General features: G+C 45.5%; 1 protein-coding gene across 1 annotated transcript in view; it reads left to right on the top strand.

The window, feature by feature from the left end:
- Positions 1–25,282, top strand: part of NELL2 (neural EGFL like 2) — a 299,416-nt gene that overhangs the window by 88,036 nt on the left and 186,098 nt on the right. The window contains exon 10 of the mRNA XM_006126494.5: positions 24,466–24,557. Coding sequence (XP_006126556.3) covers positions 24,466–24,557 — 92 coding nt within the window. The remainder of the gene's footprint in view (positions 1–24,465; positions 24,558–25,282) is intronic.

The following is a 25,282-nucleotide window of genomic DNA, read 5'->3' as shown; positions in this document are numbered from 1 at the left end:
GAAGCAGTGCCGGCAGGGCATCAGATGAGGACTTAGAGCGTGGAGCTGCTGTCTCAGGATAGCCGAGGGCTGTGCTTAAAGGGACCCGACCCCCACCCCGGACAGACAGTTCTCAGGGTTCCCCGCTTGCAAAGCAGTCCTGGCTTGGAGTGCCCTGAGTGCCCACACGCGGAACATAACAGCACTCGGCCATCAGCCCAGCTGCACTTGCCGCAGGCTGTCATCCGGGGGCAGGTGCAATCGGGGGGCTGCAGGAGAACTTCCACCCCGAGAAGCCCACAGAGCCAGCCCAGTCCTCCCCATCAGGGGCTCGTGCCCCATTCCTCCCTCACCTCCTTCCACTTACCCTTCCCTAGCCCCCCTTCCTGATGTACAAAATAAAGAAAACGTGTGTTCAAAAATAGAATCTCTCTTTATTGAACAAAACTGGGGAAGACTGGGAAAAAGAGGTGGGAGAGGGGAAGAGAGAGGGTGGGAGAGGGGAGGGCAACTAAAATGATCAGGGGTTGGGAACAGGTCCCATATGAAGAGAGGCTAAAGAAACTGGGACTTTTCAGCTTAGAAAAGAGGAGACGGAGGGGGGACAGGATATAGGTCTCTAAAAGCAAGAGTTGGGTGGAGAGGGTGCATACAGAAAAGTTCTTCATTAGTTCCCATAAAGAAGGACTAGAGGACACCAAAGGAAAGGAATGGGTAGCAGGCTTCAAACTAGTAACAGAAAGTTCTTCTTCACAAAGCAAAGAGTCAACCTGTGGAACTCCTTGCTGCAGGAGGCTGTGAAGGCTAGAACTAGAACAGAGTTTAAAGAGAAGTTAGATCAAGTCATGGAGGTTGGGTCCATGGAGTGCTATTAGCCAGGGGGTAGAAATGGTGTCCCTGCCCAAAGTTTGTGGAAGGCTGGAGATGGATGGCACGAGACAAATGGCTTGGTTACTGTCTTTGGTCCATCCCCTCCAGGATACCTAGGGTTGGCAGCTGTCGGCAGACAGGCTACTGGACTAGATGGACCTTTGGTTTGACCCAGGATGGCCATTGTAAGCTCAGGGCTCAGGGTTGGGGGTCTCAGTGGACCACCTTGATTTTCATGCCAACCTGCTCCTGGGTGGCCAGGCTGGCAGCTCTCCTGCCCTAGATGGCCGCTTTCCTGTGCCTAGTGCGGAGGTCGTGGACAAGGTCCACGATGTCTGCACTGGACCAGGCGGGTGCCCGCCTCTTGCTGTCCCGGGCAAGCTCCCGGGAGCCGCCAGCCTGGTCCCGGGAAGAGGGGGAGGGCTGGGGGGCATCGGGTGGCTGGCTCGATCCGTGCCAGGTGCAGGGTCTGCTGGCTGGGTGCTGGCAGGCTTGCATCTGGTACGGGCACCGTAGCCAGCCCTTGCCCCTTTAAGGGGTCCGGGGCGGGGAGAGGGGCAGACGAGTTTCCCTGGCGTTGGCCAGAGTGGCCACCAGGGAAACCTGGGCAGGACTAGCCTCCCACTAGTTCGAATTAAGGGTCTACCTTGAATCCTCGAATGAGGATTACCTAGTTCAAACTAAGCGCTCCGTTAGTTCGAATTAAATTCGAACTAACAGAGCACTAGTGCTTCAGATGCCTTTTAAATCTGCACTTGAAAGGGTATCCTCTGAACTGTCATTCATGCTAAAATTCGACACTCTACGCGTGGGTCTCAACAAAGACCCCAGCTATCTTACCCATTACAAAGATAGCTTCCCCAGTTATCACCTCTAATACCATTAGCTCACAGACATTTACCTTTCCCCACCTCTAATACCATTAGCTCACAGACATTTACCTTTCTTCCCCCCCTGCATCGCCCTTCTGTTCTGAAATTTGATTTGTCCTTTTCATATGTGTTCTTTTTTTTAATTGTATCCTTTGGTATATATGGTTGTGACTTTTTTCTTCCACTATTTGATCTGAGGAAGTGGGTCTGGCCCACGAAAGCTCATCATCTAATAAACCATCTTGTTAGTCTTTAAAGTGCTACATAGTCCTGTATTTTATTTCAGCTACACCAGACTAACACAGCTAAATTTCTATCACTATTCCACATGAAAAAGTGGCTTTGGGCATTGGATGGCCAATTCAGTTTATTTGGCTGCTGACATTTTGATTGGATTAGCCATGCCCAAGCTTTCAAAATCCTGGTTTATAAGACAAAAAAATCCCAGTACTATTTGAGCAAACACAATATGGTATACTCTCATACAGCCAATCAGAGTCATCCATGTCTCTCAATATCTAGTCTTTTGGATGAGGTTTGCAACCTACGTTATAGTTTACATGTGGTTAATAACAGCCTAATATTTTTACAGAGACAATTATATCAAATTCGTTCTCTAACTTCCCTATGTAAAGTGCGTTCTTCTGCAAAAACAACATTTATGATTTAATGTGCCTTATCAACAGATATGAGGAGCATATCTGTTTTGGTTTTAATTATTTGTTGTATGCTGACAGTATTCTTGGTGTTATGTACAAAACACAGAAGAGGATATAATAGTTTCCTCAAACATGTTATCATTAGAGGACATTCTTACTCACGTTGAATAGCATTTGAGAGAGCTCCACGAGAACTAATTGTACAAGTAATCAGAGTGAGGATTCTCAAAATTCATTGTATCATGTCTCCCTTATGATAAGAAAAACCACTACATGATCCAAGGAGTGGAGATTGAACCCTGGACCTGCCCAAGCCCCACTACCTTGAGTAGGCAGGCCAAAGCCTGCATTGTACTGCCCTGGGCAGGAAAGCCAAAGTTGAAGCCCGAGGCTTTCAGTCCCAGAAAAGTAGCCATAACCTGAGCCTCTCTGCCAAGGGCTGAAGACTGTGGGTACCACCTCAGCCCTGTGTGGTGGAGCTTGGGCTTCATCTTTGTCCCCAGCAAATTGAAGACCTGATGACCCCATGAAAACAACGTTATGAAGCACTTTAGATCCTGACCCACAGTTTGAAAACTGCTGGAACAGAGTATGTTTTTGTCATAACTTTTTGTTAAGAAAGGAGGGGCTTTGGCTAAAATAAAAATGTATAGAGAAAACTTTCATTTTGGTTAACATTTTATTTATATATATATATTTGGCAATACAAAAAACCAAAAGTCAACTTTTTTTTTTTGAAAGGCAGTTTTTTTCCTTTTTGATTTTTCTTGAGAACATAATTTTCAGGGATAATATTGGAAAAAAAACCCAGAACATTTTAAAATTTTTCCCACTAATTAGTAACTGCTACTTTCTGTGCATAAAGGTTGTGGAATAAGAATTTTAGAATATGATCAAAAAGGGAGGGTCCCCGTATTGTGATTTTTCACTGTGAATGGACACTGAATAAACAGTGTGCCACCATACATGATGAAAACATTTTCAAAAGCAAATAGTTTCCTGTTCCTATTGCTGTAAACCTCTTGTACATATGAGAGAATACTAGACTACTTTCTTGAAGTGAGCTGTCCCACTATATTGAGATTGACAGTCTGAAGTACCACTATGTGTGTGTAAAGTGGTGGGAGGAATCCTTTTTAAATCTTCCACTTAAGATAGCATGGTATTAAGATAACAGTATACCTGTCACTGCCAGTTACCATAACACAACTATTGTTAGTTTTGGTATAAAGCCTTATTCCTCCACAGAAGGCTACTTTGGAAGCTTTCATTAAAATTATTCCCCTTTGCTAGAGAGAGGGTATGTCTACACTACAAAGTTAGTTCGAACTAACGTCCGTTAGTTCGAACTAACTTTCATAGGCGCTACACTAGCGCTCTGTTAGTTCGAATTTAATTTGAACTAATGGAGCGCTTAGTTCGAACTAGGTAATCCTCATTCGAGGATTCGAGGTAGACCCTTAATTCGAACTAGTGGGAGGCTAGTCCTCCCCAGGTTTCCCTGGTGGCCACTCTGGCCAACACCTGGGAAACTCGTCTGCCCCCCTCCCGGCACCGGACCCCTCAAAGGGGCACGGGCTGGCTACGGTGCCCATACCAGGTGCAAGCCTGCCAGCACCCAGCCAGCAGACCCTGCACGGATCGAGCCAGCCACCCGATGCCCCCCAGCCCTCCTCCTCTTCCCGGGACCAGGCTGGTAGCTCCCGGGAGCTTGCCCGGGACCGCAAGAGGCGGGCACCCGCCTGGGCTAGTGCGGACATCGTGGACCTCGTCCACAATCTCCGCACTAGGCACAGGAAAGTGGCCAGCTAGGGCAGGAGAGCTGCCAGCCTGGCCACCCAGGAGCAGGTGTGCATGAAAATCAAGGGGGTCCACTGAGACCCCCGAGCCCTGAGCTTACAATGGCCGTCCTGGGTCAGACCAAAGGTCCATCTAGCCCAGTAGCCTGTCTGCCGACAGCGGCTAACCCTAGGTACCCTGGAGGGGATGGACCGAAGACAGTGACCAAGCCATTTGTCTCGTGCCATCCCTCTCCAGCCTTCCACAAACCTTGGGCAGGGACACCACTCCGACCTCCTGGCTAATACCACTCCATGGACCCAGCCTCCATGACTTGATCTCACTTCCCTTTAAACTCTGTACTAGTTCTAGCCTTCACAGCCTCCTGCAGCAAGGAGTTCCACATGTTGACTCTTTGCTTTGTGAAGAAGAACTTTCTGTTACTAGTTTGAAGCCTGCTACCCATTCATTTCCTTTGGTGTCCTCTAGTCCTTCTTTATGGGAACTAATGAAGAACTTTTATGTATGCACCCTCTCCACCCAACTCCTGCTTTTAGAGACCTCTATCCTGTCCCCCCTCCGTCTCCTCTTTTGTAAGCTGAAAAGTCCCAGTTTCTTTAGCCTCTCTTCATATGGGACCTGTTCCCAACCCCTGATCATTTTAGTTGCCCTCCCCTCTCCCAGCCTCTCTCTTCACCTCTCCCACCTCCTTTTCCCAGTCTCCCCCAGTTTTGTTCAATAAAGACAGATTCCATTTTTGAACACAATTGTCCTTTATTTTGTACATAAAGAAGAGGGGCTAGGGAAGGGTAAGTGGAAGGAGGTGAGGGAGGAATGGGGTACGAGCCCCCGATGGGGAGGACTGGGCTGGCTCTGCGGGCTTCTAGGGGTAGAAGCTCTCCTGCAGCCCCCCAATTGCCCCTTCTCTCCAGATGGCAACCTGCGGCAAGTGCAGCCGGGCTGATGCCTGAGTGGTGTGATGTGTCTAGTGTGGGTAGTCCAGGCACTCCAAGCCAGGACTGCTTTGCAAGCGGGGAACCCTGAGAACTGTCTGTCCGGGGTGGGGGTCGGGACCCTTTAAGCACAGCCCTCAGCTAGCCTGAGACAGCATCTCCACGCTCTAAGTCCTCCTCTGATGCCCTGCCGGCACTGCTTCCGGCCATCCTTAAGCCTGGTTCAGGGTCCACTTAATGTGGACATGCTAGTTCGAATTAGCAAAACGCTAATTCGAACTAGTTTTTAGTTCTAGACGCGTTAGTTCGAATTAGCTTAGAGAGGTACATTCCTGTTGGCTTTTCATATTGTTGTGACATGTCTCAACACAATACGTTTTAAGTTTAAGAGAGGCTATAACTATTTACATGTTTCATAGCTTACTTTTATTTTTAAGATATTTTTATCCTGTTTCAATAGAGGCTTATTTGATGGCATGAATTAACTTTTCCATATTTGTGATCTCTAACTTACTGTCTTCTCAACTCCAGTATGCGTATTTGGTTGTGGAATCTGTGGCACATAGATACTATGGTGATTGGTACCATATAAGTACCACTGATAGAGTCACTCTATTGCGGAATGTGATCTGGCTCTGCCTCTTGTTGGTTGTGCTTCGATCTGATTAGTCAGATACCTTTAGCCACTACTGTTCCAATGTTGACTGACTTGTCTTTTTTTAACTACAGGCAGTCCCCGACTTACGTGGATCCGACTTATGTCGGATCTGCACTTACGAACGGGGCTTTTCTTGCCCTGGAGCTCACGGGCGGCGGGTCGCCACCCATGTCCTCCGGGGCGAGAAAAACTTCTCCCGGTCTCCCTGGTCTGCTGGGGGCGTCCAGCAAAGCCGCTGGACCCCCACCAGCAGACCAGGGACACCCAAGCAAAGCCGCCCAGGCGGCGGGAGTCCCGCCGCCTGGGCAGCTTTGCTCGTTTGCCCCAGAGCAAAGCCTCCCAGGCAGCGGGACTCCCGCCGCCAGGGCGGCTTTGCTCCTGACCCCTGGTCTGCTGGTGGGGGTCCAGGCGGCGGCTTTGCTCCGGTGTCCCTGGTCTGCTGGGGGGGGTCCAGCAGCTTTGCTGGACCCCCTCAGCAGACCAGTGGGACACGAGCAAAGCCACGGAGCTGTCCCGCTGTGGGCGTGCTCCGCGGCTTTGCTCTCCGTCTCCCTGGTCTGCTGGGAGACGGGGAGCAAAGCCTTGGAGCATGCCCGCAGCGGGGCAGCCCGGGCGCGCTTGGGCTGTCCCGCTGCGGGCGTGCTCCGCGGCTTTGCTCCTGTCCCCCTGGTCTGCTGGGGGGGTGGGGGGTGCAGCTAGTGGCCCCCCTCCAGCAGAGCAGGCTTTTCTTGCCTACCCCTGGGGTAGAGCAGCTGGGGGCTGCCGGGTTGGTCCCGCAGCGCCGCTCTGGACCAACCCGGCAGCACCCCAGCTGCTCTGCCCCAGGCGTCCTGATTCAGCCGCTGCTGGTCAGTTTCAGCCGCTACTGGTTGCTCCAGTAGCGCCGAGGAGCCGCGCTACTGGAGCAACCCAGCAGCACCCCAGCTGCTCTGTCCCAGGTGTCCCCTAGTCAGCCGCTGCTGAAACTGACCAGGGGCTAACTACAGGAAGCCTGAGGCAGAGTTGCTCTGCCCCAGGCTTCCTGGAATCAGCCGCTGATCAATTTCAGCAGCAGCTGACTTGGGGACGCCTGGGTTTTTTACGTTGAATCTGTATGTAAGTCAGAACTGGCATCCAGATTCAGCCGCAGTTGAAACTGATCAGTTTCAGCAGCGGCTGATGCCAGTTCCGACTTACATACAGATTCAACTTAAGAACAAACCTACAGTCCCTATCTTGTACGTAACCCGGGGACTGTCTGTATAGGCAGCCACACATTCACTTTTCTTTACAGACTGTGAAAAGCTTCAAAAAGATCTCACCAAACAAAATGTTAAATGAAATTTAGTGTGGATAAAAGTAAAGTAATGCACATTGGAAAACATAAGCGCAACTATACATATAATATGATGGGGACTAATTTGGCCACAGCTACTCAAGAGAGAGATCTTGGAGTCATTGCGGATAGTTTTCTGAAAACATCTACTCAGTGTGCAGCAGCATTGAAAAAAGTAAATAGAATGTTAGGAGTCATTAAAAAAGGGAGAGAGAATAAGATAGAAAATATCTTATTGTCTCTGTATAAAACTATGGTACACCCACATCTTGAATACTGAGTACAGATGTGGTCGCCTTATCTCAAAAAAGATCTGTTGGCATTGGAAAAGGTTCAGAAAACGGCAACAAAAATGACTAGGGGTTTGGAATGGGTCCCATATGAAAAATGATTAAAAAGACTTGGACTTTTCAGCTTAGAAAAGAGGAGACTAAGGGGGATATGCTAGAGGTCTATAAAATCATGATTGGTGTGGAAAAAGTAATAAGGAAAAGTTATTTACTTATCTCCACAATATAAGAACTAGGGGGGTCACCAAATGAAATTAATAGGCAGCAGGTTTAAAACAAACAAAAGGAAGTTTTTCTTCACTCAGCACACAGTCAACCTGTGGAACTCCTTGCCAGAGGATGTGGTAAAGGCTAGAACTTTAACAGGGTTCAAAAAAGAGCTAGATATATTCATGGAGGTTAGGTACATCAATGGCTGTTAGCCAGTATGCGTAGGAATAGTGTCCCTAGCCTTTGTTTCTATGGAAGTGGGAGACAGGGGAGGGATCACATGAGAATTACTTGTTGCGATCCCTCCCTCTGGGGCATCTGGTATTGACTACTGTCAGCAGACAGGATACTGGGCTAGATGGAACTTTGGTCTGACCCAATATGGCCATTCTTATGTTCTGATGTGATCTCCTAATTGTCTTTATACAATTGGGCTGTGTCTACACTGAGCCACTTATTCCGGAAAAGCAGCCACTTTTCCGGAATAACTTGCCAGCTGTCTACACTTGCCGCTTGCTTTTCTGGAAAAGCAATGACGATCTACTGTAATATTGTCAGTGTTTTTCCGGAAAAACTATGCTGCTCCCGTTCGGGCAAAAGTCTTTTCCGGAAAAACTGTTCCAGAAAAGGGCCAGTGTAGACAGCACAGTAGTCTTTTCCGCAAAAAAGCCCTGATAGCGAAAATGACGATTGGGGCTTTTTTCCGGATAAGCGCGTCTACATTGGCCACGGACGCTTTTCCGGAAAAAGTGCTTTTCCAGAAAAGCATCCTGCCAATGTAGACGCGCTTTTTCTGGAAATACTTATAATGGAAAACTGTTCCGTTTTAAGCATTTCCGGAAAAGGGTGACAGTGTAGACGTAGCCGTCCAAACTCTTTCTCTCCCAAACGCTCTGTCCTGCAGTCTAATGCAAAAGCTTTACTTCATGTGTCAAATCCATCTGTCTCTACTGTGCTGGCTCCAACAGTACTTCCTAGACTGCCACCCCAGTTGACATTTCTGCAAGCATCTCCTTTATAGACAATGATGTAATTGCTTTTTGGTTTGTGAAAGATCACACAAAGGCTACGTCTACACTGCATAGTTTTTGTGCAAAAACGGCCATTTTTGGAAGACACTCATGGAGTGTCCTTACCTCAAGTACATTTTTGCACAAGAAAATTTACAGTGAATCGACAGAACAGAGGGTTTTTTTGCGGCATACGTATTCCTCTTTCTACGAGGAATAACTTCTTTTTGCACAAGAGTTATTGCGCAAAAAGGTGTGTGTGGACAGGCAGCAGGGGTTTCTTGTGCAAGAACAGCCTATCGAAAGACGCACAGGTGCCCTGGTGGTCATTCTGTTAATGGCAATCAGAGCTTTCTTGTGAGAGAGTGTTCATGCAAAAGTGCTTTTCCGATGCACTTTTGCAGTTTGCTTCTGTTCCGCAAAAAGTTTCTTGCGCAAGAATCCTGCAGTGTAGACAGCCAAAGAGTACTGAGACGAGCCTTCAGTTTAGGGGTAAGATAAATGCCTAAGGAGACTTTCTATTAGGAACAGGTGAGCACAATACATTTTATAATTTCTCCATAGTAGGCAAGGACCATGACATTATAAGAAACATTTCTATAAAGATATCTGTATTATTTTGGATTGACTCATCACCCCTTAAATCCCGGGCTTCATTTGCAACTTCGATTGCCTACATTAACCACCCTAGTTCGAACTAGGGTGGTAGTGTAGACATACCCATATATATAGTATTTAATTTCTGATCACTAGGAAATTTAAAATCAGATTTTCTCTGCTGAAGTTGCTGAAGCCTACATTTCCACTGTTATTTAACAAAGTTGAAAAGCTAGCATCAAGTTTTCTATCTTGAAAACTAGAATCACTTTAAATTGTTAAAGGAGATAGCATAGAATAAGAATGGAAGAAGTTCATGATTCACAATCTACTCTGACAAAGCATCATATACTCAGGAAGTGAGCAAAGAAGAAATTTTATGAAACACCACAAAGGATAAATGAGAGAAGGAAAAGAACATTAACTTAATAGTGTCTTGGCGTTAGATGGACAGAAATTCACAAAGGATGAAATGCACCATTGTGTAAATTTACAGGGATAAAGACTAGCAAAAGGGCTAGGTTCCAGTTACGCCCTCCAAATACGTAGGACATAAACCTACAGGATGACTACACAGCGCCACAAAGAGGAGGCCAAAGAGGAAGCTATAAAATCGGCAGAAAAGAGCTAGACAATATTTTGTGGCAAACAGCTGATGGGGAAAGCTAAGAAGATTCCAAGAGTTAAAATATGTCAGAATTATGAAATCTCTCTCTTAAATTTTCAAATCAGTTTGTTGCTCCCCAGATGATGAGGAAGATGATTCAATAAGATGTATGGAATAGTTCACTGGCATCCTGAGTTACCCTCTGTCACTTGGTGATAAGTTTAAAACAGAATTAGCTTAGGCACCACAGGGAAATGTGCACACACACCTCACAGCAATAAGCAAGTGACCTGGATAGCAAAGATAGCAAGAGTTGGGCTGCTTGTTTTGTGTCAAAAGAACAGCATGCTAAAAAGCACATGAAGGGATAGCATCACCTTGAGGTCAATAAGGGGGAAAAGTTATTATGGAGGACAGATGATGGCTTGCCAATGAGCTATCAATAGCATATTGAATATAATATTCTGGTATGAGGTACAAACAGACATGAAGAATCCCTAATAGATTTCAAAGATTCCCTGCTCTTCTGCCTTTTTAGAAATTTCTGCTTGAAGTAGTTGTTTTCTAGATAGGGGCTTGGGAAGGTGATTGATTCAGTGAAATGGTGGGACAGATTAATTTGTGGTATAATTCTGTGACTTCATAGCTGTTGTCTGTGTGAGATTCCATCTGTGATAGAATCCCACCCAGATAATAACTATCAAGTCCCAGAACAATCAAGTATCAGGTAATTAGTCCGTTGGGAAAGGAGGAGTTTAGAAAATGAAATATGATGCTTGAGGGTCAAGCCCTCCCCCCTCCTCTTGGGACTATTATCAGATGTGCTGAGATCCCACTGAACCTGCTTTCTCTGCTAGCTTGGGCCCTCGGTACCCTGTCTTATTGAATCAGACACGCAACATAGATGATTCAATAAGATGGATGGTAAAGTTCACTGACATCCGTGGCCATGCCCCCAAAACTACAGACTTTAACTGAAAACAACACAGGGAGATACTTGTTTCCTGCACTCAAGTACACAGCGCCTCTGGGAGTTGAACCCTAGATAAATCTGTCTTATGCTGTATGGTGATCTATACAGTATAATTTCATGACATTTGCCCCCTTTCTAGATGTAAAGAGAGAGATGCACAGACTCCTTGCTCCCCAGATAGCAATTATTTATACTGGGTTTATTAATAATCAAAAGTAATTTTATGAAAAGTAGGATTTAACATAAGAGATAGCACACAGAGCAATGTCAGTTACTAAATAATACAAAACAGAACACACAAGCTAAGCTTAATACACTAAGGGTATGTCTACACTACCACCCTAGTTCGAACTAAGAAGCCTAGTCCGAACTACCTAGTCCGTGCCGCGTATAGCTGTGTGGCACGGAGTCTGCACTAACGGACATTTAAAAATGGCGGCGCCCGGCTTTATGCAAATGAAGCCCGGGAAATTCAAATCCCAGGCTTCATTTGCAACTCCGGTTGCCTACATTACCACCCTAGTTCGAACTAGGGTGGTAGTGTAGACATACCCTATGAGACTAGTTACTTGTAATATTTCACCTTCAAAGTTGTTCTAATAAGCTTTTTTCATGGACTAGAAAGCCTTCCAGCCTGGACCTAGTCCTTCCCTTAATTCAGTTTTAGATGTTTTCAGCAGTCGTCTTGGGTTGGGTAGCCAGAGAGGACTGACAACCTAGATTACTTCACTCTCTACTCTTAAATAGGTTTTGCATAAGGTGGGAATCCTTTGTTTTCAGTCTTAAGTTTCTCTCTGCTCTTGTGGAAAAATACAAAATCAAAGGTGGACTCCAGCATCAGGTGACATGGCCACATGTCTTGGTAGGAACCACCATAGCCCCATCTCCCAGGCTTATAGGAAAAACAAGTCCATTCACAGATCTTTGTTCTGAGTATTGGGCCATTAAGTTCCTTGAGTATTACTATTGGTCTTCACTTAGCATGACTTTATTAGAAACACAGGTTTATACTTCATATTTCTAACGTCAAAGAGAGGAATAATGCATGCATACAAATGATATAATCATATTCAGTAGATTACAAGCTTTCTAATGATATCTCCCATGAAGGATCTTGCATAAAGCATAGTCCAGTTATGTCATTAATAAGCATACTACCATAAAGAATATGGAATAGCCTATTACAATATGGCCCTCCAGAGAATTACCAATGGCAAACTAATCACTCATTCCCTTCTGTGAAGTGTTTCGCTAGGTAACGATTAAATCTTGACTGGACTTTGCAGTTACAGAATTATGGTCCAGATGTTCATGTTCTTAGACTTCCTAAGCTAAATAAAAATATAAAGTTCCCATCATCATGGGTCACCTACAAACTTGTGACATCTGCTGGCAGAAGGAAGGAAAAACATGCTGTGTCCTGTATTGACAAGAAAGTAGGTCCAAGTGCCTTCTGAGGAAAGTGTGGGGGGGAGAAGGTCTGGCACTAACACATTTTTGTGAATGTCAACAGACAAGCCTTTGGAGTTTCACAAAGTATGATGACAAACTGGAAAGAATCTACTTTTTTTTGTCATTCATGATACACCCAGTATGCTGCTGCTTCTATTTTCCTGGGGCGGCCCTGTTGGTGGATTAGCTTGGATGAAAGGATCAGGAATCTAGGTGCTGGTCCTCAGCACAAGAACTTTCTCACCTTCTTCCTCCTCAGGTGTATGTTCTCATTGAAGGGAACTGTCCAAATATTGTGGAATGGTTTGTGTCTCAACACTTCATATGACAACTCACCAGGTACTTTCAATTACCAAACATCCTTGATGGTCCAACATTTCATTCAACAAATCCCATCTCTCTGCTCAGAACCCCTTAGATGCTGTGTAACTAGTGGGGAGAGAGAGATTCCCCAAATCCCCTTTCTCTCATCTGATCCTTCTCTCTCCCCATTTCCCCCCATCTCATGGGCCATTAAGTTAGAAGGAAAGGGAATATAACTAGCTCTTCAGGCATTTCTTCAGCTCTAGACACAAGAAGTGGCTCAGAGCAATGGGTCATCCAGTATAACAAGCCAGTTCCATGTGCTTCAGAGGGAGTGAATAGAAGAGGCAGTTTATCAGATGTTCTAGAATGTGTTATCCATCCCCACGGGCTAGTAGTCAGAGATTTGCATGAGCCCATGATGTATCCTCTTACCTTCTTTGTTTTACACAGTATGGGAAATGGAGGAAACAAATGTTACAAGTAACACTTTTAGTATTAAAATGGTTTCAAAGTAAATCTACATTATATGTGCAACCCTCACTGACTTCAATTGAAGAAATTTTTTGCAGATAACTCCTTGTGTTTGTGCTGAAAACGAACCTCCTACGTACTCTAAATATGAACATTAGACTTTAGAGCATATGTTTTTGGGTATGTTTCCTTGACAGTGATGTTCAGACGTGTGATGGCTCAATAATGGTGCAATTTTTTGCAATTATATGTTATATCAAATTATTATTATAAAATAAATATTCCCTTGGCTATTAACACAAAAGAAAATGTTAGAAATTGACGTGATTAATTCTCAATTCCATACTATCATTAGTGAACACTGAAGATAATATTTCTTAGTGTGAAAGTTCAATTAAAAATTTATACATACCTTAAATAGTCTGCTACAGATTGCAAGAGTAAATACATATTTATTAAAATTTTGGGACATTTCTTTGGAAAATCCTCATGTTTTTCTACTTAGTTCTTTGGCATTTCTAATTGATGTATTTCAACAGAATAGTACATAAAAGTCATTTATTTTAAGTTGGTTGTGTGAAAATTTTTTTAAATGAGATTTCATTTTTCAGTCTGTGATGAAGTGCATTCATCTGTAAATGAAAACATTTAGAAAGCTTTTATAATGACATTATTTTAATAATTTTCTAATTTACATTAATGTGCTTACATGTTCAAAGGCAGACCACTTTTCTTTAGTATATTTCACATTTCCGTGTGGTGTTAGAGAGATCAGTAAAGACATGTCTACACAGCAGTGTTATTTTGAAATAACAAAGTGAGCACCTACACAGCAAGCCCATTATTTCAAAATAATTTCGAAATAACAGGCTTCTTATTTCAACTTCTGTAACCCTTATTTTATGAGGAATAATGCCTATTTCAAAATAGTTATTTTGAAATAGGGTGTGTGTAGACAGTGCAGCTGAAGTTATTTCAAAATTATTGGTCTCTAGAGCTTCTCCCAGGTGCCCTGCTGGCCACTCTGACCACAGTCATCAGAACTCTATAGTTTCCCTTCCCCTGCAACCCTTAAAGGTGCAGCCATGAGATTATGGCACAAAGGGCTTATAGCACAAAGCAGGCCCTGCTCGCACCATGCCAAACAGCAGAGCACTGACTGCTTTCACTGCTGCCATGACAGATCCCCATGCTCCCTCTGAGCCCTCCCACTGCTGCAAGGGACTAGGCAACCACCTCTCAAGCCACTGCCTGGGGATGAAAGAGAAGGGTGCCCTTGTGGACTGAGGTGGAGATTCTGAATCTCACCGAGATCTGGGAGGAACACTCCAACTTCCAGGATCTCAGCATCAGATGGCAAAATGCAGATGTCTACACCCATATGGCCGACAGCCTGGTCCAGAGAGGGCACAGCTGCACTCTGGCCCAGGTGCGAATGAAAATAAAAGAACTTTGGCAGGCCTAAACCAAGTCCAGGGAAAGAAGTTCCTAATTGAGAGTGGCAGCTCAGACCTGACACTTCTTCATCCAGCTGGATGGCATCCTGGAAGGGGGGAAGGTTGCCTTCCCTCCCTTTGTCATCCACTTCAACCTGGATACGCCTGTTGTCAGCCTCCCGGAGGGCATGGCTGTAGAGTAGGATGACAAGGATGACTATGAGGAGAAGGTGGTCAGCACAGACAACCATGCCCACCATCCATGAAGTCAGCCTGTCTGTGGCACCTCCCAGGATGTCAACCAGGGCTCGGACGAGGCTGGGGAAGGAGCATCAGGTAAGTTGCATTACTTTCCCTGGACACATGTGGAGGGAGATGGCGGGTGGTGAGGGGCTGCACACTCCTCACCCAGCCTTCTCAGTCTGAGGATCTCACAGCAGCCTGTGCACATTGGTGCACATGGAGTGCCAGTCTGGAACACACAGCTGCAATGAGGCAGCCGCTCGGGAACCTAGCGCTCCTGCTCACGGGATTTCTGGAGACGCCTGCTTTACTCCTGACCGTACAGTGGGACACCTTCCCACCGCAAGCCCCCACTAGGGAAGATGGGGTCACAAACACACACATAGCAGTGCTGCACACGGCGAATGGGCATGTCTGCATTCCTGAGCCAGCATGCATTCCTGGGCCAGCACTGCAAGACAGAAGACACCAGTCCCCTGCCAAGGGAGCCTGCCAGGAGGGCAAGAGGGAGGAAGTGGAGGGGACCCCAGCAGCATCATGGCAAGCTTCCAAATAGTGATGGTGGGCTACTGGAGGGGATGGTGGGTCTCATGAAGGTGTCCCATCGCTGGAGGACAGGGGCGAGCTACTCGCAGACCTCCAGGAAGGTGTCCTTCTACATACCGAAATTCTGGAGCATTGCTGGTTGTCCCACTGCTCCATACGATGCGGTCCCACCAGTCAGAACTGGTGTCCTGTTGCCAGAAGCAGCGGTGCATGGTCTTCAGGGGAGGGTGGAGGACCTGTGCTGCATGAACAATGCCTAGAGAGAGGAGAGGAGGTGCCCTGCAATGAGCTGGGGGTCCTGTTTCTGCAGAGCAAAAAAGGCAGCCTACAGCAACTACACCAGGGGATGCAACATGAAGTCTAAGAGCCGGCAACTGCTTTGAGGCAGGTCTGGCTCCATGGCTGGAGTGCTGTGGTCTCTGCAAGGATAACCAGATCAGGCAGTGAAAAGGCTTTGCTGTCCTTCAAGGAGGTAGGCAAAGGAGAGGAGCCCAAGACATGATTGTACAGGGGGGTCTCTTTAAGCATGAGCCTCAGATAGCCTCAGGCAGCAGCTCCAGGAAGTGAGTGCTGTCCTGATGCCCTGCCTGAAGTACTTCTGGGGGGCTTTAAATGCGATTCAGGCCCCAATCAGTTTGGATGCTCTATTTCAAAATAGCTCAGTGCTATTTCAGTGGGCATTAGTAGTGTGGACACTCTGTTTCAAAATAAGCTATTTTGGAGTTTTTATTCCGAAATAGCTTATTATGAAATAAACATGCAGTGTAGACATAGCCTAACACAGCTATGAAATTTCTTATATGTGTATGCTAATCTAACATCAAGCTTGACATTTTAATAGAACAAAAGCAAGGAGACTTACACGTGGATGTTATAAGCTCAATCCTCTTTCTGTTGGAATAATCAATAGCTGTGGGATAAAATTCTAGCCCTCCTGAAGCAAATGGGAGTTTTAACAGTGGGACCAGGATTTCACCGTTTGACTTAGGAAGGCCTGGAGCAGGCCCTACTTTATGGTTAGGGGGCTGTGTGTGTGTGTATATATAATATGTAAAATAGAATCTAAACTATTATAAAAGGAGAGGTGTCTGTCACACCGTCTGTCTCAGAGAACATTTGAGAATACACTGCAAGACTTCAGAAGTTTCTAGAAAAAGCCAGAATGAGTGAGAAATGATGAGTTTGGGGAACTCTGCCCTTTGGCAGGAGCAGGTGCTGTGGCACATGGCCAAGAGAGCCGCGTTGGGTGAGGTGCGGCTGGGGCCCCTCCCCTCTGGCTGCCATTGGTGAGGGCTCAGGGCAGAGCTTGGCGCCTCCCCAGCAAGTAGCCAGCAGGTGCGGCAGGGAGCTGGGCGGTAGTCACACCATGCAGACCTGTGCCCACTGGACTGGGCGGCTCATGGGCTGGGGCACCATGCTGCTCCTGCGTCCGGGGGGCTGCCTGTCTGGCAGGTGGGAGCAGGGCGAAGGTGAGGGGCAGTCCTTCATGGTCTATTGAGTAGCTGCTGCCGCCGCACAATGATTCCTCCAAGTGGCACATCGGCCCAGGGACAAAAAGAAGCGGGAGATGCTGTGAACGGTGGGGCTGGCGGTAAGTCCCTGCCTGCCACACTCTACCCATCCCTCTGTTAGCCCCCCTTCGGTCTTCTCCGGGTCTTCCTGTACCCTGACCTCCCTGCACCTGCCCCCTGCTCCACCCACTTGCCCACTGCACCTTGTCGCCACCTCCTCCCATCTCTGCCATCCCTCAGCCCACTGCACTGCAGCCATGAAGCGGGGCTCAGCTAGTAATTATAATGTAGATTATGTAGCATCCAAATTGTGATCTAGTTCATATGGTTTACACATACTAGATCTGTTTAATGGACTGGTACAATGTGAATGCTTGTTTCTGAGTTGCATTTGAGGGATTGTTCTTAGGTAACATCTGCGTGTGAAAGTGAGAGAAATGGTAGTTTTTTAAAACCTGTTTAGCTATTTGAATGAAACACACTCCACAGATGGAGAGAAATTGTTTGGAGCTGTAGGAAATCTAAATATCTGTGCAATGGAATGGCATTAAGAAAAGGAAATTTAAGATGAAAAGCAAGGACATTACCCCACAGTAAAAGCTTTTACATAGGGGAGATTATTCCACTAACAAATGCTGGAAGCACCCTCAAGCAAGTTATTTAAGAGAGGACTGGACAAAGCACTGTAAAACATTCAGTATGAACAATTCTGTACTGTCAGAGAGATGGATTAGATGATTTAAGGCCTAATTCAGAACCTTCTGATGCTAATGGGAAACTTTCCATCAACTTCAGTTGGCTTTGGATCAGGTCCCTAAACGGCTCTCTGACATCTTATTCTAATATGCCCTGGTTATTTTTTTTAAAACAAATCAGTAATTAAAAGGATTTGAATCATGTTATTCCCATGATGCTAGCAAATGGACCACATGAATATATGGAGCACTACTGGAATACTAGTGCAATCACTGGAATCATAACGTGCATTCTGTTCATTCATGTCCTTTGATACTGACCCTTAATAAGGCTTTTATGATGTTGGTCTTGCCTCCTTCATATGTAACTGTGTAGCAGGAGTAGACTTGTATTGAATTAGAATTATATTCTTAGACATTAGGAAAGCTCTCAGAATCCTTCTCCATTTCTCTCTGCTAATCAATCAAATAAGTAAATAACCAAATAGGGACTGAATTTCATCCAACTATGTTACTAGGTATTATTTTTTTCATCTAGTTATGCTGTTCCACAAATCTGGAAATTGTTTTTGCATCAATGATTAGTAAATGAGACGTTTCTTCTTTAACCTAGTATTTAAAGCCTTATATCTATTACTGTTTGATTATTGCCATTTAAGTTCTGCCAGTGTCCTAAGCAACACAAAATACAGGACTATGTAGCACTTTAAAGACTAACAAGATGGTTTATTAGATGATGAGCTTTCGTGGGCCAGACCCACTTCCTCAGATCAAATAGTGGAAGAAAATAGTCACAGCCATATATACCAAAGGATACAATTTAAAAAAAGTGAACACATATGAAAAGGACAAATCACATTTCAGAACAGAAGAGGGATGCGGGGGGGGGGGGGGGGGGGAGAAAGGAAGGTGAATGCCTGTGAGTTAATGATATTAGAGGTAGGGAAGGGTAGATGTCTGTGAGTTAATAGTGTTAGAGGTGATAATTAGGGAGGCTATTTTTGTAATGGGTAAGATAGCTGGAGTCTTTGTTCAGGCCTCCGCGGAGAGTGTCGAATTTTAGCATGAATGCCAGTTCAGAGGATTCTCTTTCAAGTGCAGATTTGAATGTCTTCTGAAGTAGGATGCAGGTGAGTAGGTAATTGAGACAGTGTCCTTTCTGGTTGAAATGGCAAGCAACTGTTTTTTCTTTGTGATCCTGTCTAATGTCTGTTTTGTGGGCATTGATCCTTTGGCGAAGTGTCTGAGACGTTTGTCCAATGTACATAGCAGACGGACACTTTCGGCACATAATAGCATAGATTACATTTCTGGAGGTGCAGGAATATGTATTCTTGATCTTATAACTCACTTGGTTAGGCCCAATAATGGTGTCAGCAGAGTGAATATGTGGACAAAGCTGGCAACGGGGTTTGTTGCAAGGGAAAGAATCAGGGTTGGTATTAGTGTGGTATGTCCTGTGGTTGTTGGTAAGAATCATCTTGAGGTTAGGTGGTTGTCTATAGGAGACTATGGGTCTGTCTCCCAGAGCTTCTTGGAGTTTAGTGTCCTGTTCCAGTATTGGCTGTAATTTATTGATAACGTGTTGGACAGGTTTAAGTTGGGAGCTGTAGGTGATGACAAGTGGTGTTCTATTGTTGGTTTTCTTGGGTCTGTCTTGAAGTAGATGGTTTCTAGGTATTCGTATGGCTCTTTCAATTTGCTTTTTTATTTCTCCGGGTGGGTAGTTGAGGTTTATAAATGCTTGGTAGAGATCCTGAAGTTTCTGGTCTCTGTCAGTGGGATTAGAGCAGATGCGGTTGTATCGAAGGGCTTGGCTATAGATGATGGATCGTATGGTGTGTGCTGGATGGGAGCTGGAAGCATGTAGGTAACTGTATGAGTCAGTGGGTTTTCTATATAGGGTGGTGTCTAATTTTCCATTGTTGATTTGTACTGTGGTGTCCAGGAAATGGATCTCTCGTGTGGAATGGTCCAGGCTGAGGTTAATGGTGAGGTGTAGGTTGTTGAAATCTCTGTGGAATGTCTCCAGTGTTTCATGGCCATGCGTCCAGATCATAAAGATGTCATCGTCGGCCTTATTCATAATGACCACAGCACCACCTTTGTCAGCTGGTTTGGTTATAATGTCCAGGTTGTTTTTGAGACTCTGGATGGCATGTTGTTCAGCGTGGCTGAGATTGTGTGTCGCTTGTTGTTGTTTGCGAATAATGTCAGTCTGTGCGTTGTTGCGGAAGCTTTGTATATAGAAATCCAGATTGTAATTCTGACCATCAGGGGGAGTCCATATAGAATTATTCTTCCTTTTGTGTTGATAGGGGGGATCTGGTAGGTCAGATTGGTGTTCATTGGTGGTTTGGAAATATTCTCAGAGGCGGAGGCGGCGAAAAAAAGCTTCAAGGTCACCACAGAATTGTATCCAGTTTGTGGGGGACATGGGGCAGAAAGGCTATGTCTAGACTGCAAGCCTCTTTCGAAAGAGGCTCTTTCGAAAGATACTTTCGAAAGAGCCTCTTTCGAAAGAGAGCGTCTAGACTGCACGCGGAATTTCGAAAAAGCAAGCCGCTTTTTCGAAAGAAAGCACCCAGTGAGTCTGGATGCTCTCTTTCTAAAAAGCCTGTTTGCTTTCAAGAACGCCATCTTTCGAAAGAGCACTTTCGAAAGAAGGCGTTCTTCCTTGTGGAATTTGGTTTACCACCGTCGAAAGAAAAGCCGCATTCTTTCGATTTAATTTCGAAAGAATGCGGCTGCAGTCTAGACGCAGGTGAAGTTTTTTCGAAAAAAGGCTACTTTTTTTGAAAAAACCCCTGAGTCTGGACACAGCCAAAGAGAGACCCCTGGACAAGACAGACTCTTCTGCTGGATTGAGTTTGTAGCTGGAGAGGCTAACAATATTATCCGGTGGGTTGAGGTTGTTGCTGTTGTAGCCTGTGGTGTGGAGCAGTTTGGAAAATTTATTGTCTTTTCTTTGTTGTAGGGAATAGAAGTGTGTATAGTAGATTTCTTATCTGGTGGAACAAAAGTCTTGCAAGGTGTCAGTTGGTGTGGATGTTTGTCTTGAAATGAGACTCTCTAAGTTGGAAATGTCATTCTTGATGTTTTTCTGTTTCTTGTATAAAATGCTTAGCAGGTGATTCCTTAATTTCTTGGATAGTGTGATGCAGAGTCTTTCACTGCAGTCAGTACAGTATGTTGATCTTAATGGATTGTTCACTTTCAGTCCCTTATGTACGATGTCCATCTTCTTGCACTAGGATAGAAAGATGATGTCTGTCTGTATCTGTGCAAGTTTCTTCATATGGTTGATGGATTTCCATTCCAAACGGCTAAATGTAGTGCCTTGCATGTAGAATAGTGATAGAAATGTAGCCGTGTTAGTCTGGTGTAGCTAAAACAAAATACAGGACTATGTAGCACTTTAAAGACTAACAAGATGGTTTATTAGATGATGAGCAACACAGACATATAAGATTTTATATTTCTTGTATTTTCACTATTCAGTCTTTATAGTTTTCCACATAATAATTGTAATAGCTCTCTCCTTTTAAAAGGAAAAAAGTTGTGTGAAAACATTTTATATAAACTTTTACATACTAAAAAAGGTACTCTCTAAGGGTATGTCTACACTACAATGTTAATTCGAACTAACTTAGTTCGAATTAGTTAATTCGAACTAAGCTAATTCGAACTAACGCGTCTAGAACTAAAAATTAGTTCGAATTAGCGTTTTGCTAATTCGAACTAGCAAGTCCACATTGAGTGGACCCTGAACAGGGCTTAAGGATGGCCGGAAGCAGTGCCGGCAGGGCATCAGAGGAGGACTTAGAGCGTGGAGATGCTGTCTCAGGCTAGCTGAGGGCTGCGCTTAAAGGGTCCCGACCCACACCCCGGACAGACAGTTCTAAGGGGTGCCCCGCTTGAAAACCAGTCCTGGCTTGGATTGCCCGGAGTACCCACACTGGGCACATCACACCACTCGGCCATCAGCCCGGCTGCACTTGCCGCAGGCTGCCATCTAGGGAGAGGGGGCAATTGGGGGGCTGCAGAACCAGCCCAGTCCTCCCCATCGGGGGCTCGTACCCCATTCCTCCCTCACCTCCTTCCACTTACCCTTTCCTAGCCCCCCTTCCTTATGTACAAAATAAAGATAACGTTTCTTCCAACATTGACTCTGTCTTTATTGAACAAAACTAGGGGAGACTGGGAAAAGGAGGTGGGAGAGGGGAAGAGAAAGGCTGGGAGAGGGGAGGGCAACTACAATGATCAGGGGTTGGGAACAGGTCCCAGATGAAGAGAGGCCACAGAGACTGGGACTGTTCAGCTTAGAAAAGAGGAGATGGAGCGGGGACAGGATAGAGGTCTCTAAAAGCAGGGGTTGGGTGGAGAGGGTGCATTCATAAAAGTTCTTCATGAGTTCCCATAAAGAAGGACTAGAGGACAGCAAAGGAAAGGAATGGGTAGCAGGCTTCAAACTAGTAAGAGAAAGTTGTTGTTCACAAAGCAAATAGTTAACCTGTGGAATTCCTTGCTGCAGGAGGCTGTGAAGGCTAAAACTAGAACAGAGTTTAAAGGGAAGTGAGATCAAGTCATGGAGGTTGGGTCCATGGAGTAGTCTTAGCCAGGGGGTAGGAGTGGTGTCCCTGCCCAAAGTTTGTGGAAGGCTGGAGAGGGATGGCACGAGACAAATGGCTTGGTCACTGTCTTCGGTCCATCCCCTCCAGGGTCCCTAGGGTTGGCCGCTGTCGGCAGACAGGCTACTGGGCTAGATGGACCTTTGGTCTGACCCAGGACGGCCATTGTAAGCTCAGGGCTCAGGGTCGGGGGTCTCAGTGGACCCCCTTGATTTTCATGCACACCTGCTCCTGGCTGGCCAGGCTGGCAGCTCTCTTGCCCTAGACGGCCACTTTCCTGTGCCTAGTGCGGAGATCATGGACGAGGTCCACGATGTCCGCACTAGCCCAGGAAGGTGCCCGCCTCTTGCGGTCCAGGGCAAGCTCCCGGGAGCCGCCAGCCTGGTCCCAGGAAGAGGGGGTGGGCTGGGGGACATCGGGTGGGTGGCTCTGTGCCGTGCCAGGTGCAGGGTCTGCTGGCTGGGTGCTGACAGGCTTGCACCTGGCACGGGCACCGTAGCCAGCCTGTGCCCCTTTAAGGGGTCCGGGGCCGGGAGGGGGGCATAGAGTTTCCCTGGTGGAGGGGGGCATAGATTTCCCCATAGGGAAACCTGGGGAGGGCTAGCCTCCCACTAGTTCGAATTAAGGGGCTACACACCCCTTAATTCGAACTAGTAAGTTCAAACTAGGCTTAATCCTCGTAAAATGAGGTTTTCCTAGTTCGAACTAAGCGCTCCGCTAGTTCGATTCAAATTCGAACTAGCAGAGCGTTAGTGTAGCGCCTATGAATGTTAGTTCGAACTAACGTCCGTTAGTTCGAACTAACATTGTAGTGTAGACATACCCTAAGCAATTTGGTGCAACCATGATATATGGTTGATATATATCCGTGCTATTTGAGAGTAATAGGTCCAATCCTGCTTTCAGTACAAGTAAATCATGTGCAATGAACATCTGTTCTGAAATTATAAAATATAATTTAAACATAAACATAAATAATGAAGAAAATGAGGTAGCAATGGTGAACTTTTGAATACATACCTGGAGTGGTTAAATATCAGAGCTAAAATAACAAATAACATATTCAATTTCAGTGATTTCCCATCATGCAGTAGCATCCTATGGTGGTTTATGAACATCCTGTGTGTATGGAAAAGAGAGGGTTAGTGGGTATGTGCACACCTGTTTAGTCTGCTTATCTATCACCAAGCATACTATCCTAGTGTTTAAGGACTATAGCAAAGGTGATAGCCCCAGTACATGGCGCAAGACCTAACTGAGTTAACCGAGTGGCTCATTGAAACAAGACAGCAGGACTTAATGGCCAGAGTCAACAGAGCAGTCATTTGGTGCAGAACTGTGTGGCCTAATATCTAGCACCTGAGGGGTCACCAGTAAAAGAGGGTGTTAGTAGCCCAGGCAAAAGGAAACAGGCCCATCCAACTACACCAACTTACCCCCCGTGCTGGGCTTTAGCAGTGGCAGAGTAGTCCAACTCTAGTTCAGTGTGGAATCCTACCAAAACATGCAGAGCTTATCTGATGGGCAGATACCACTGCATCATGTTCCTTAGGTCACTTACTGCCATTGTCTCTGGTGAGGCATTTCACGAGGCTTTGGGTCTCCAGGTCTGTAACACAAGTGCTTCCAGGGGTTCCATCAATCTTAGGGGGTCTAAGCTGGCATTTGGGGCCTCTAATCTCTGCAGGTAGGGGCGTCTTCAGGAGGAGCTTCCTGCACAGGTTCTTCCCCTCCAGTCACCTACACAGAATGATCTGGGCTTTCTCCCTTTATACTGCTGAAGCATCTGGCCCATGCCCAGTCTGACTTTGGGGGCAGGACTTCCGCCACCCATAATATGGATTTAACTCTGTTGTAGTGTTGTGGCAATTGCGATGGGAAGCACACCCCATTACACATTCTCAAGAAACTGACTTTCCATCCATCTGTCCCACTCCTAACGTCCTCCTCTTTTTCACCTGTAAATCTTCAGATGCGCACTTTAGACTGTCTACCTTGACTTGCCTTTTATAGACTGTCTACCTTGACTTGCCTTCTACTAAATCCCCTTTAACCTGGTTTCTACCTTCTGCATTTGGCTGAAAATGCTCTTAGTATGGTCATCAGTGATTTGTTCATATCTAAGACTTGTGGCGTCTGTTTTTTTTTTTTTTTGCTTTCTTTAAAGCTCTGTTTTTTCTTGACACCTTTTTCTCTCCTAGATTTTGAGTCCTTCTCCCCTTGTGGCTCTTTTTTTTTTGTTTGTTTGCTTTTATCCAAACTCCTGTGTCCTGGAATGGAATATGCTCGTTGTTGAATCACTTAATTTTGAAATATGCATAGATTTAAGAAAATAAAACAATTTTATAGCTAGAGTACTGAAAACTTTCTTACTCAAATCATTGTTTTGTTTTATCCTAAAGCGGTGTGCATATTTGAAGGCAGAACTTACTTTGAAGGACAAAGAGAAACTGTGTATTCAAATTCAGGGGACTGTGTTCTTTTTGAGTGCAAGGTAAGAATACATTGATGGAACTCTCTTTTCTTTCAATACATGTGTTTAAAATGTCTTATAATGTCCCAATAATTAAAAATGCATATGTATCTACTGTGAAAAGTGACTTTTAAAGGGGCATCCATGCTTACAGGGAGCATGTGTGATATTGAGTCACAGACACACTAAACACGCAGCCTTGACCTGTCCCTTTACCAAGTAGGGCAAGATGCTTCAGTGTGCTTTTCTGTGTGGAAAGTGTACAGAGAGATAGTGTGGTGGAATGTTACTCTGCTTCATTAGGTGTGGAGCTTGCTATTGGTTTGAGAAATGCATACTTCAGTGTGGAGCTGAAGAACTGTGTGTTTAGTGGAGGGAAGAGACCTGTCTGCTAATGGTAATGTTGTTTCCGAGTGCAACTGTCATATGCAAGAGCAAATACATTCCACAAGGTCTCAGTTGGAAGAAACTGTGCTACCAAACAGAATTGGAGCAAAGATTCTCCCTGCTCCATCCCCTTAAAGATCTGGATGTCAGATAAATGTGGCAGGCAATACTTCAGCCTCAGTCCTAGGGCTGGTGCTTCTCCTGAATCTACAAGACCTTTTCCCCATTTGTGTCCTTTGACCTCACACTCACCTGCATCAGGATATTGTGCCAGAGCTGCTTTCTGGGCCACTTCACTGTAGCTTTATGACTTTAAGATTATAATTTGTCAATAAATCTGTTTTAGAAATGATGTCTAT

The sequence above is a fragment of the Pelodiscus sinensis genome, chromosome 1 (genome assembly GCF_052426305.1).
Source record: "Pelodiscus sinensis isolate ZL-2025 chromosome 1, ASM5242630v1, whole genome shotgun sequence".
Classification (NCBI taxonomy): domain Eukaryota; kingdom Metazoa; phylum Chordata; order Testudines; family Trionychidae; genus Pelodiscus; species Pelodiscus sinensis.
Note: the sequence above shows the minus strand (reverse complement) of the source record. Positions and strands in the feature narration are given on the sequence as shown.